The 12,556-nt window shown below is 51.2% G+C and overlaps 1 protein-coding gene across 1 annotated transcript in view; it reads right to left on the bottom strand.

Moving 5' to 3' along the window:
• Positions 1 to 12,556, bottom strand: part of GABBR2 (gamma-aminobutyric acid type B receptor subunit 2) — a 399,384-nt gene that overhangs the window by 274,609 nt on the left and 112,219 nt on the right. Inside the window, exon 2 of the mRNA XM_037851102.1 lies at positions 4,385 to 4,522. Coding sequence (XP_037707030.1) covers positions 4,385 to 4,522 — 138 coding nt within the window. The remainder of the gene's footprint in view (positions 1 to 4,384; positions 4,523 to 12,556) is intronic.

Genomic DNA, 12,556 nt, shown 5'->3' with positions numbered 1-12,556 from the left:
ATTAGATTATTTCATTTCCATGAAGGTGTTACCCTGCCCATTCAGGGTGGGTCTAAATTAGATCACTGGAGTCTTATAAGAGAGCTCATGGACAGAAGGAGCTCAGAGCAGCTGAGAGAGACTTTTGGAGAGATGCTTGCTGACGCTTTTGAGATGCTTGGAGACATTTGGAGATGCCAGCCCCGAGTTTGCTTTGGACAAGCTAAGAGAGGAACCCGACACTTAGATGCACAGGAGCTGAAGAAGCTAAGAGAGACAGAAGCCCAGAGACATTTTGGAGAAAGCCATTTTGAAACCAGAACCCAGGAGCAAAGGACCAGTAGATGCCAGCCACGTGCCTTCCCAGCTAACAGAGGTGTTCCAGACACCATTGGCCTATCTTCAGTGAAGGTATCCTCTTGTTGATGCCTTACTTTGGACATTTTTATGACCTTAGAACTGTAAATTTGTGACCTAATAAATCCCGTTTATAAAAGCCAATTCATTTCTGGTATTTTGTGTAACGACAGCTTTAGCAAACAGGAATAAGGGGTAACGTAAGATAGTGTTTCCTGACCTCGTTTCATTCTCGCTCTCCCAAGGAGCCTTTTTCAAACAGCTTTTTCTAATTGCCCCCTCCATGAAATTTAATACCACAGATATAGGATATATCTGTTTGTGCTGTATGTATGTCTGTGCTTTATACATTTAAAAAAGCAAGATTTTTGCCCCCTCTCCAGAACCAGTTTGCTCCCCCCGGGGGAGGTACTGCCCCCCTTGAAAATGGACCTATTAGTTTACTTTTTGGGCTGGGGTTGGGGAAGCACAGAAGAAAAGGGGGTGAACAGAGGGGATCAGGGAAGGCTTCACAGAGGAGGTGGCACCTACCAAGGTTTTGAAGTATGAACAGGAGTTCTACAAAACAGGGAAGAGGTCCAGTTTCAAGTCCCCCTTGCAGGGCACTTGAACTCCTGCCTTCCTCCCCACTGTTAGCCCCTGGGGTAGCCAGCTTTCCAGACCTCCACCTCCTGCAATGCCCTCGTGCTGTCCTCCCCCACACTGAATCAGAGCTAATTTATGTGACAAAATGAATAAGGCGGAAGTGATGGAGTGTGAATTCCGAGGCTGGGACCTCCAAAGGCATTGCCGCTTCTGCTCTGGTCTTGTGGGTCACTTGCTTTGGGGGTACCCACTGCTGTGTCACGTGGACACTCGGGCAGCTCTGCAGAGAGGCCCACGTGGAGAGGAACCAACTTGCCAGCCACATGCAGGAGCCACATTGGAAGCAGATCCTCTGGCCCCAGTCGAGCCTTCAGATGATTCCAGACCTCAGTCTGATCCCAAACATCAGGAAGCAGACACAAGCCATTCCCGCTGTGCCCTGCCTGAATGCCTGACCCCAGAAAGAGTGAGGTAATAAAGGATGACTATTGTTTTTAGCCGCTGAATTTGGGGGCGATTTGTTATGCAGCATCTGCTAACTAATACAGCACCCATATCATAACCCAGTTCACTGTCTTGTCAATTCTTGGCAGTTAGGTCTCCTAGGTTGGAAGCCTGTCTTGCTCCTGAGGAGGCCAGGTAGCTCTGGCTGGTGAGACAGGAGTTCCTAAGTTTTGCTTGTTCCTGGAGCTCCTCGGAAAAGCATGGGGGGCACTGAGAGAGGGTCAGAGAGCCCTGTATTCCTTTCTGGGAAGGGAAGTCCCTAGTGAGGCCGGCCACTCATGGTCATCCACAGACCCTTCCATCCCTCCTTCACTTGGCAGACATCTAATACTCTGTGACATACTAGGCACTGGGAGAAACAGGGCTAACCTGGGCCCCCATTCTGTGCTCGAGGAGCCCACAGCCCAGCCAGAGAGGCACACTTGGAAACAGGCCCCCAAGAAAGGGATAGACAGAGGGGTGTGGCCAGGCTGAGTGTGTGCTCTGCTGGAAACCAATGGCGGGGCGTGACAAGAATTGCTAGTGGGGCCTGCTTTAAAAAATGCAGTCAGGGAAGGCTTCCTGGAGAAGGCAGAACTTCAGTAGCACCTCTAAGAACAGGGAGGACTTGATACACTGGAGATGGGGAGGATGGGGTGTTCCAGGCAGAAGGAACAGGATAAGCAAAGGCGTGAATGTGGGAAAGGCAGAAACACTATGTTGTTGGGGTGCACAACTCAGGGAGTAGCAGGAGTCAGGGCAGGTGTACAGCAACACACGGAATACACACAACAACACACCAAAACAAGAAACACTTATTTACTGCTTACCCTGTGCCGGGCACAGTTCTAATCACTTTAATCAAATCCTCTAATCTAACCATTTAATCCACAAACACTTCGAGCTGCTGTTCCCACGTGGTCTGCTACGGCCCCAGGGAGTGAGTCACTGCCCCAGGCCCATGCACTCACCCACCCCACGCTTTCGCCCGGTTTCCTCTACTACCAGTGCCCTCCTCGTTGCCAGCTGCCCGAGCCCACGCCCCCCTCGGCAGCCAGCCCGCACTGCTCCACTGGGAAGCCTCACTTGGTCCTGGGCCCGATGTCTCCCTCGTCACACCTCCCCTGGGCTTGCAACCCCGGGGTGGCGGACGGGGGCCTCTACCCCAGCATCCCCCGCGGACAGGGCCTGACTCGGAGAAGGTCCTCGGTCAACGTGACTGCAGTGGACACAGACCCCCGTGTGGCCTGGCGACCCCCACGTCTTCACTCCCACGCTCACGCCCAGCCCCACTGCCAGCACGTCTGCTCTGTGCACCCACCAGGCCCCGGCCCATCACAGGCTGTTTGCATTTGCTGGTCCACCCACCAGCGTGGCCCATCCACCGGAGCAGAAGGCCCCTTCCCACCCTGTGGGTCTCGGCCAAGCATCACCTCTCGGGAGGCCTGTCCTCACCGCCCTGAGTCAGTCATGATTTAACCCCCTGCCCTGCTTATTTCTATCAACACCCTCACCACAATCTCATCTTAAGCGCCAGACTGCCTGAGTTTGAGTCCTGGCTTTCTCACTTATTAGCTGTGAGTCTTGGGCAAGTTTCTGAGTCTCTCTGGGCCTCAGTTTTCTTTTCTATAAAATGGGATAATAATAGAACCTTTGATTCAGAGTTGTCATAAGGACTCAATGAGTTAACACACATAAGTTCTCAGAACAGACTGGTACATAGTAGGACCTACTTAAGTCTCACACAAGTATTAGGTCTTCTCCTTACTATTATTATTATTACCTAGTTGTTTGCTTGCTTGATGCCTGCCTCCCTTCACTAGAATGTAAGCTCTAAAAGGGTAGGGACCATGTCTGAACCGTTCAGCACTATATCCCCAGTGATGCCAAAATCCCAGGCACATAGTATGTTGTCCAGAAATACTTGTTAGATGGATATGGATGTATGGATGGATGGACAGACAAATGGAGGGATGGCTGAAGGGATGTTTGGATAGATGAATGGAGGGAGGGAGGGAAGAGGGATGGATGGATGGATGGATAGATGGATGGATGGATGGATGGATGGATAGATGGATGGATGGATGGATGGATGGATGGATAGATGGGTGGATGGATGGATGGATGGATAGATGGATGGATGGATGGATGGATGGATGGATGGATGGATGGATAGATGGGTGGATGGATAGACGGATGGACGGGTGGCTGGATGGATGAGAGGGCAGATGGAGAGAGGGAAGGAAGAGGGAGGGAGGAATGGATTGATGGACAAATCAAAGAAGTAAACCTGGGCAGAGGCCACCACTTGCTCCTGGTGGTCACATCTTTCTATACTCTCCTCTCTCTCATTCCAAACAACAGCCAACCTGTTGAGTCTCGCCCACACCAGACTATACACTCACTGCTGGAGCACTCAGCGGTGCATAAAATCATCTAGCGTGAAGACTGAGTAACCACGAGGAGCCCCAGGAATGGCTTAATTGAGGAGAAAGGACTCAAGATAATCTTAGCAGACAAAAGAGAATTTCAATGGGGGAGGGAGTTGGGCAGGGAGCAGATACAAGGTCACCTGGCTAAGGGACCGGCAAGGGCAGGGCTCCGAGGCCCAAGGTCCAGGGCTTATTAGGGGAAGGTGGTTGTCTGGAGGGGCCAGGGTATAGAGTGGACAGCAGAGAGGGGCAGGGGACGACAGTGGCAAGGCAGGCTGGCTCACGCTGAAGGTCCCGGAAAGCCAGGCTAGAGAGCCAGTGGTGGGCCGCTGAGGAACTCCAAACATACAGTGGGGGGTGGCAGCGTCCTTCTGAGCCCCATTATGGGGGCTGTCAAGGTCAGGTCAGAGGGGCCAGGCCAGGAGGTGGAGACTGTGTGAGGCTGTGCAACCACCCAGGAGGGGCCAGGAGACCTGAGCTCCGCGACTGGGAACCACATTCGAGACCCTTTCCAGCAAAAGATTTGCAGAAGGTGATCCAGACCTTACCTGCACCAGATTCCAACCTTGGAGGGACTCAGCAATGATGGACGTGACGGACGGACAGACGCCTCCAAACACCATCAAGTGGTTGGGTCCGTACTTAATTGCGTCGTAGAAGGCTTTCAGCCCTTTTGCATTGTCACACTGGGGAGCAACACAGAGAGAGAGAGACTCAAATTAGAAACAGCCGTCCCCAGGGGGCTTTCAGCCAACCGTGGAGCTACACAAACAAACCTTTCCCCTTGGGAAACCTTCTGGGCTTCACTTCTCCCCGGGGGGGCCCCACTCGAAAGCAGCCGGGAGCCCCTGCTGTGAGGTCAGTGCCGCGTCATCCTGGCACCCCCACCCCAGGCCTTCTCCCATCGGCCCCCTCCACATCCAGGGCTTCCAGCTCCCCAGCGCCCTCCCTTCAGGACACCCTAAGGGAAAGCCCCCCCAATGCCTCACCTGGGGGGCTCCCCCTTCCACAGCCACCTTTATTTTAAAAGAGGATGAATCACAGGGAAGAATCCATCCAGCAAACACAGGCCAAGCACAGCTCTGAGCCGGGCCCAGGGCTGGTGCGGAGAGAACAAAGCTCAGACAAGGAGCTCCTGCCAAAGAGCTCACGTTTCAGAGGAAAACGGACCAGAAAGACAGAGCATGACAATCCAGCGCAGACGTGGCGAGAGAACGAGTGCCCAAGGCTCGTTGGTGGGCAGCCACCGCTCGCTTCCCGCCTCTGCCCTCCCCCTCGCTGGCCAGGCCGCCGGCCTCACCCCGCTGGACGGCGGTGCCCGCTCCTGCCCAGGCCCCACTTCCCCCGGGCCCACTCTCCAGCCACACCGGGTGTCCCTCTTTCTCCCCTTCCTGCTTTCCGTGCACTTAAACCCAAACTCCTATCGCAGCCTAATTCTCAAAAGGTTATAATGTTCATAAAAACAGAGAATAAGCACATGTCAAAGTTTTATTGAACTCATTAAGGAGGAGAAGGGCTGGATGACAAAATGGATTCAAAAGAGAAGCGGAGAAGCAGGGATTTTTATAGTTAATGAAAAGAGTAAGGAATGAGATAAGATGGCTAAATTAGGCACAAAACTAGTTAATGTCCTACAGGCAATAAAACTGTCACCTTGGGAGATAGAAAAGATCATTGAAAATCATGACGTCTTATCCATAAGTTTTACAGAATTGCAAGATGTCTGGGTCTTGACTGCTGGTGGAAAGTTCCATCTCCCTAGAGTCAGATGACTCTCAGGAGAACTGCTAGAAAATGCTGTAAGTGCCTGGCGACAGAGTCATATATTGTCTGCATTATTTATAAGATTGGGATAATTTTCTCAACACCCCTTATCGGGATAGGAAACCATACTACCCACCCCAGCCTCTGCCCCACACTGTACCTCACTGTCCCTCCGCTCTCCCCCTTGCCCCCAGGAGCAGCCTCATCAGCTTCTTTTCTGTTCCTTGAAATTGAAAGCCCTTTAAATCCTGCCTCCGGGCCTTTGCACGTGCCGTTTTCTTTGCCAGAAAGAACATGGCCTGGGCTCTCAGCAGGGCTCCCTCCTCCTCACCATCGGCTCTCAGAACGGCTGTTACCCCCTCCAGGGGGCTTCTTGTCCCCCTACCCAAAATGGTCCCCCAGTCACCTTCCCGCCCACTATTTAACCCTAAAGGGACCTGAAACCATCCTGTCTGGTTTTGCCCGCCTGTGTGGCCAGTCACTTCCTCTGTGGGGGCGAGGATTTGGCCCTGGTGCTCCGTGCTGGACTGTGGACCTCGGCTGGGGCCTTGGGGCGCATCTGTGACTGCCAGCACCCAGGGGCCCGCCAGGCTCTCCCCTCCTCGGCGTCTTCCCTCCTTCCTACGTCCAGGTCTCGCTCCTTATGTCCATCTTCCTCCTGGTTTCCTCCTCTCTCTGCTCCTCCCCTACGAGCTCCCGCGGTGACCACAGGCAGCCAAGACACCCTGCACAAGTCATTTCCCTTCTCTGGGCTTGAGCTCCCTTTCCGGAATGCCAGGGTGTCAGAGGTGGCGGGTGTCCCTGCTGCCTCCTCATCTCCTGGAGAAGCTCCTCTGGGCAGAGGGCCACGGAGGGTGTGGCGGGGCGAGGAAACGGGGCCCACAGAGCTCCTGGCCTCGGGGAGCTCGCTGGGGGTCGGGCAGCGGGGTGTGGGCACAGCGGCCACGGCAGGCGGTGTATGGGAATCCAGTATTTCATGCATGATTTGTTCTGTAAACCCACAACTTCTCTAATAAAGGAAAAAAAAGTTCTGGAGGGGAAAAAAAATGGCCAAGTTTAATTTTTTGCCACAAATGAAAGGAGAGAAGGGAGGAAGAGAGGGAGGGAGAGAGAAAAGGAGAGAGGGAGGGAAAGAGGGAGGGAGGGAAGGAAGGAAGGAAGGAAGAAGGAAGGAGGAAGCAAGGAAGGAGACGGTAGATGAGGGAAGGAAGGGACGGAGGGAAGGAGAAGAGAAAGGTCAAGCTCCCACTGCTTCTCGGCAGCCTCTGTTAATGATCCCTGTTGAAGGACAGCCACACTTCCCACCCTCAGTGGATCACAAGTGGACACAACAGAGCAGTTCATGTTTTGTTTTTACCATGATTTACTGAATCATTTCCTGTTTAAATACATTTCTGAAATAATTTTAGCTCATTTTCTAATCTGTAGCTAATGACAGTAATAAAGTACCACAAGATTCATAATCAAAGTTGCATTAAAATAATATTAACAATGAATTTATTAATATTTATTTGCTCAGCAAACATTTCCTGACTACTTAGTCAGTGCAGGTTCTGTATTAGTAATGATGTCCCGGCTTCTCACAAATACAGAATTTTTGAATATGTCAACTCAAAAAGCAGAGAATATCGGACAACCTCTATGAGAGCTGGAAGAATCTCCCAATGTTCCCAGATGTTGCCCTGACTCAGTTTCCCCAGGCTGGGCGTGGGTGACAGATGTTCAGCCCCATGGCCTTCGACCCCTGGCGTTCCTCCCATGAAGGGGTTACGTTACCCGGCAAAAGAGACGCTGCTGAGGTAATCAAGGTTACGAATCAGCTGAACTTCAAACAGAGAGGTTATTCTGGATCATCTGGACGGGCCCAGTGGACTCTCCCAAGCCCACAGAGGCAGAAGGGAAAGTCCGTGTGTCAAAGCATGAGAAGGGTCGGATGTGCTACAAGTTAAAGGGGCCACAGGTCAGGGAAGTGGGGCCCTCACTCCTCCAGCCACAAGGAACCGGGTTCTGCCAACCACCTGCAAGGAGGCGGCACCTTCCCGGGAGCCCCCAGGAGAGAGCAGGCCCCGCCGACGCCTTCTTTTTGGGTACAGGGGCAGAGGACCCGGCTGAGCCACCCTGGATGTCTTCTGACCCAACAGAACTGTGAGCTCATATCCAGCTGTTGTTTTAAATCACTAAATTTGTGGTACTTTGCAACAGAAAACTGAAACACTGGAGTAAAATGGGAATAATAAGACTATAGCAAGGTTTTCCTTAAATGCACTCAATTTAAAGAACTATCCCTAATCTATAGATAAGGTTGCATGGAGTTTATATGGTGTTGAAATGTTTTTCTTTTATAAAATTACAGAGTATGGCTTTTTGTTGTTGTTGTTGTTTTTTAACATCTTGGCATGGCAGAAACAAAAAGTTTTCTTGCTGTATGAGTTTCCTCTCCTCCCACTAGTGTGTGAAACCCAGACGTCTGGGCAACCCAATCCTCTGGATGCAGAGACTAAGGACAAGACGGCAAAGGGGCTTTTCCATTATCCTGCCGGGGTTAGGACAGAGATTTCTGGATTTCCAGTACAGAACTTTCTCAATAATCAGAGAACTCAACTCATCAAGCAACGGGAAAGTTAAAGCCAGCAGCCTTCTAGAACATTCTAGAACAGACCACTGGCCCCAGAAGTTCACTGCAGGCCCCTCCTGATCAGCCCTGCTGACCTGCGACAGGAGAATCTACTGATCATCAAGCATGCTTCAGGAGCACTTATGTTGTGAATAACAAAATAAAATCGCGTAGATACAACAGTCCCATTTTAGGTGCCCTTCTCCCGCATCCTCGTTTTTAACACTACATCTTCTTCTTACTTGACGTGTCCCAAATGAATGGATTTTCTGGCGCACCAACGCCGAATCTCTGCAGCAGGGCCAGCTCAGAGAGTATCAATCTCTGCCCCTTAAGGCTCCAGATGAGTTGACTTATGTCTCCCCCAAAAAAGATAAGTTGAAGCTCTGAACCCCGGTCCAGCGAATGTGAGCTTATTTGGAAATAGGGTCGTCACAAATGGAATCGGTTAAGACGAGATCCTTCTGGAGTAGGGCAGGCCTCCAATCCAATCTGACTGGTGGGTGTCCTTATAGGAAGAGGGAAATCTGGAGGCAGAGGAGGAGGTGGCCGTGCAGAAGGGGAGGCAGGAGATGGGCCTCTGCAGCCACAGCCACGGGTCACCTGGGCCACAGGAGCCAGGAGAGGGCAGAGGGGGCTCTCGCCTGTGGGTTCACAGGGAACACCCCGCCAACACCACTCTCAGACTTCTGCCTCCAGAACTGGGAGACAACACATCGCTGTGGTTCTAAGCCGCCTGGGCTGTGGTACTTGGATGGGGCAGCCCTGGGAAATCAAGAAAGGGCTCAGCAGAGATGTCTGGGAGGCAGTGGAGGGGTTCTAAGCTCTACACAGTCAACCAGCAGCCCCTCCTGCAACTGGTTTATAGTCCACATCAGGATCCACAGGGTATTTTATTGGCAAAGAGGATGTCACTGCTAAAAGCAAAAGAAGCTTGGAAACTGAAGGAGATGGCTCCTGATGTCCTTGCCAGGGTTGGATTTTTGTCTTTAGCCCCAGGGAGAGCTGACGAGCATGTGTCCTGCCCAAATCACTGAGCCAGTGACATCCTCACTGAAAATCAAGTTGCTGCAGACCCCTTGGCTTGATGATCGATTCACCAAACCACTGGGGAATTTTTCTTAGTTTCCCAGTGGTTCCTTGCAGACATTTCCCGTGGTCATTTCACAGGGTTTGTCCTTCCAGCTCAGGGGAAAGTCACTTTCACATTTCAGTCCCCACTAAACGCTGCACTTGGAGAGGCCGTGGACTTCGGCCTGCCCCTGTGCGAGCCGGAAAATGCCGGAAGCTTTCCATCACCCCATTTAAGGCGCCTGTCTGACAGCTTCAGGGCACCGGTCATTGGGCAAAGCGATCGCTCTCAGATGCTACTTACGGCACGTGGTCTTGCGGCGATTTGGTTTCTGATGAACTGTGCTCAGTCCTGGGAAGGAAGTGATGGGTTTTATGATGCTCTCGTTCCCTCCAGCCTAGAAACCGTCCCTGCGGAGGGGATTCTCCCGGGTCTGCGGGGCCAAACCTGACCGGCGACAGGGAAATGACTCCACCACGGGTCACACTCTCGCACCAAGCTCACTGGCCGACCACCGTCTCTGCTCTGCACCTGCCCCTCGGACCCCAGCCCTGGCACCCAGCCCCCTCGGCTGCTGTGACAAGTGCCCTGGCCTGGGAGGCTCAAACAACAGAAAGGTGTCCCCTCTTAGTTCCAGAGGTCGGAGTCCGAAATCCAGGGGTCGGGGGCCGTGCTCCCTCTTAAAGGAGCAAATCCTCTCCCGGCATCCCCACAGCTTTTGGGGGGTGGCTGGCAGGCCAGGGCACCCCTCAGCTTGTGACACATCACCCTCTGCCTCTCTGTCCTCTCTTAGTGACTGTGCCCAAGTGCCCTCTCCTTACAGGACACGTCATATTGGATCAGGACCCACCCAGATTCACCGACCTCATCCCAACCAATCACATCTTCAAAGACCCTATTTTCGAAAGGGATCACATTTACAGTACTGGGAGTTGAGACCTGTATGTATCTTTTTTAGGGGGGGGGGCACAATTAAGCAATGACACCGCCCCCTTCTTCTCCGCATCTTTCCTCATTGCTTTCCTTTGACTCCACATCTACAGGGGCTCAGGGTCACTGTCTGCAAATGCTCTCTGACTGCTTCATTTCCAGGGGCTTCTGCTTCCCCGTAAGGACAGACCTGCCACAGAGAAATCACACCGGGCATATACAGGCTCTTAAAATCCAGCACCCACAAATGGAAACACATCCAAAAGCCATTAAAATTAGCTTTTTTTTTTTTTTTTTTAACAAAAAGAGCAGGACTCCAAAATAAAATCCATTTTCACATAAATCTCATTCTTAAAGAATACAAATCCCTGTTGGGACTTAAAGATTTTGAGGAAAATATTACTGAGAGTAAAATGCAAAAATGCTAAGGAAGTGTCAGAGTTAGTAACGGCCAATTTGAGGCTGGAAATTAGTCCCTATAGAACTTCAGAATTGAAGAATTTAAAAGCAAACATGTCCAACTGCCCCTGACACAATGTTCCCCTTGATGCTTCCGCTCATACCTCCAGGGACGGGGATCTCACCCCCTCACCAGGACGCTATCTCATGGTTGGCAGCTGCTCTCATTAGAAAGTCCGTCCTGAGACTGGTCTTGAAATCAGCCTTCCTTCTGCACCCCTTGTTCCAACTTTTCCCTCTAAAGCAGGGGCTGACATCCTTTTCCCGCAAAGGACCAAGGAGTAAATATTTTAGGCTTGGCGGATCAGACGGTTTCTGTTGCAACTACTTGGCTGCATGTAGCAAGAAAGCAGCCACAGATGACAAAGGCAGCAGACAGGCTTGGTCCACCCTGCTCCAGGGCCTCCCAGAGCTCGCACAGTCCCCTTCCCCCGTGAAGACCCTCCAGTACCTAGACTCAGCCGCCCAGCTTCCTAGGGAGGTCCTCAGGCTAAACCCTTGGCTCCTTCTAACCGACCCCGTATGACAGAGGTCCACACCCTTCTTGGCTGCAGGTCATCTCCGGAAAGGCCCAAGAGGACTAGTGACTGAGGAGGCAGCCCCCAAATACTGCACGTCCCCCTGCACAGAAAAGTAATCCCAGCTAACATCTGTGTACCAGGCACTAAGAACGCCACAGAAATTCTCCCATTCGTTCCTCATGGCATTATTAGAAGGTAGGAGCTATTATTCTCTTCCATTTTATGGATTAGGAACTGAGGCTCAGAGAGGTGAAATAATTTGCCCAAGGCCAAATAAATAGTAAGGATTCAATTCCGGACAGTGTAATCTCAGAGCACCATTTTTAGATAAGAATTTGTTATTATGAAACAACTCACCCACAGAAAAGAATATACATTTTCATACAACCCACACAGGATGTACCCAACACATGCCCCTCCTTTATCCAGGGGGAACCCTATTTTGCATTTTATGTTAATTCTTCTTTGATTTTTTCTTTATAGTTTCATATGTTTATATTTCTTAAACACCATAGCATTTACATTTGTTTTTGAACCTACACCTCTATAAATGAAATCATACTGTACGTTTCTCCCAAAACTTGCCTTTATGCCTCCACGTTACATTTGTGAGATCTGAGCTGTTGCAGTAGCTCTGGTTCATTCAATTTCATGGCTGTGTAGTATTCCACTGTGTGAATATACCACAGTTTATTTATTCATTCATTCCCCAGCTGATGGACACCTGGACTGTTTCCAGGGCTTTTTGTGATTTTGCCGTTGGAACCAACCCTGCAGAACATTTCTGTATGTCTCCCGCCACATCTGTGCAGAGTTTCTCTAAGTTACAAGCCCAGAAATGAAATTGCTGAATCACAGGGTTTGCCACATTTTCTCAAAGTAGTTTTATCCATTTACACTCCCACCCACGGTGCTTGAGTGATCCCACGGCTCCCCATCCCTGCCAGCTTTAACATCTGCTACTCTGGTGGGTATTCGATCACTTGTTTCAACGTGCATGCTCCCGATTACTAAGGTTCAGCCATATTTTCACGTGTCCATAGGCCATCTGGGTTTCCTCTCTTGGATTGGTGACTCTGCCCACCCTTCTACCAGGTGGCCTGTCTTCTGCCTATTAATTTGTTTCCGAGTACTCTTCTGCCAGAGCTTCTATGACAAAGACCACGCACTGATTGGCTTAAACAACAAGAATTTATTGGCTCACGGCTGTAGGGTCCAGAAGTACCAAATCAGGGCGTCGGCAAGGCCATGCTTTTTCTCCAAAGTCTGCAGCGTCCCAGTGCTGGACAGCCACAACTCTGGGCCTCCAGGCCCACGTCTCTGCTACCTGTGCACTGTCATCTCTCTCTCCTCGCATCAG

Source organism: Choloepus didactylus, chromosome 10, assembly GCF_015220235.1.
Source record: "Choloepus didactylus isolate mChoDid1 chromosome 10, mChoDid1.pri, whole genome shotgun sequence".
In the NCBI taxonomy this organism is placed as follows: domain Eukaryota; kingdom Metazoa; phylum Chordata; class Mammalia; order Pilosa; family Megalonychidae; genus Choloepus; species Choloepus didactylus.
Note: the sequence above shows the minus strand (reverse complement) of the source record. Positions and strands in the feature narration are given on the sequence as shown.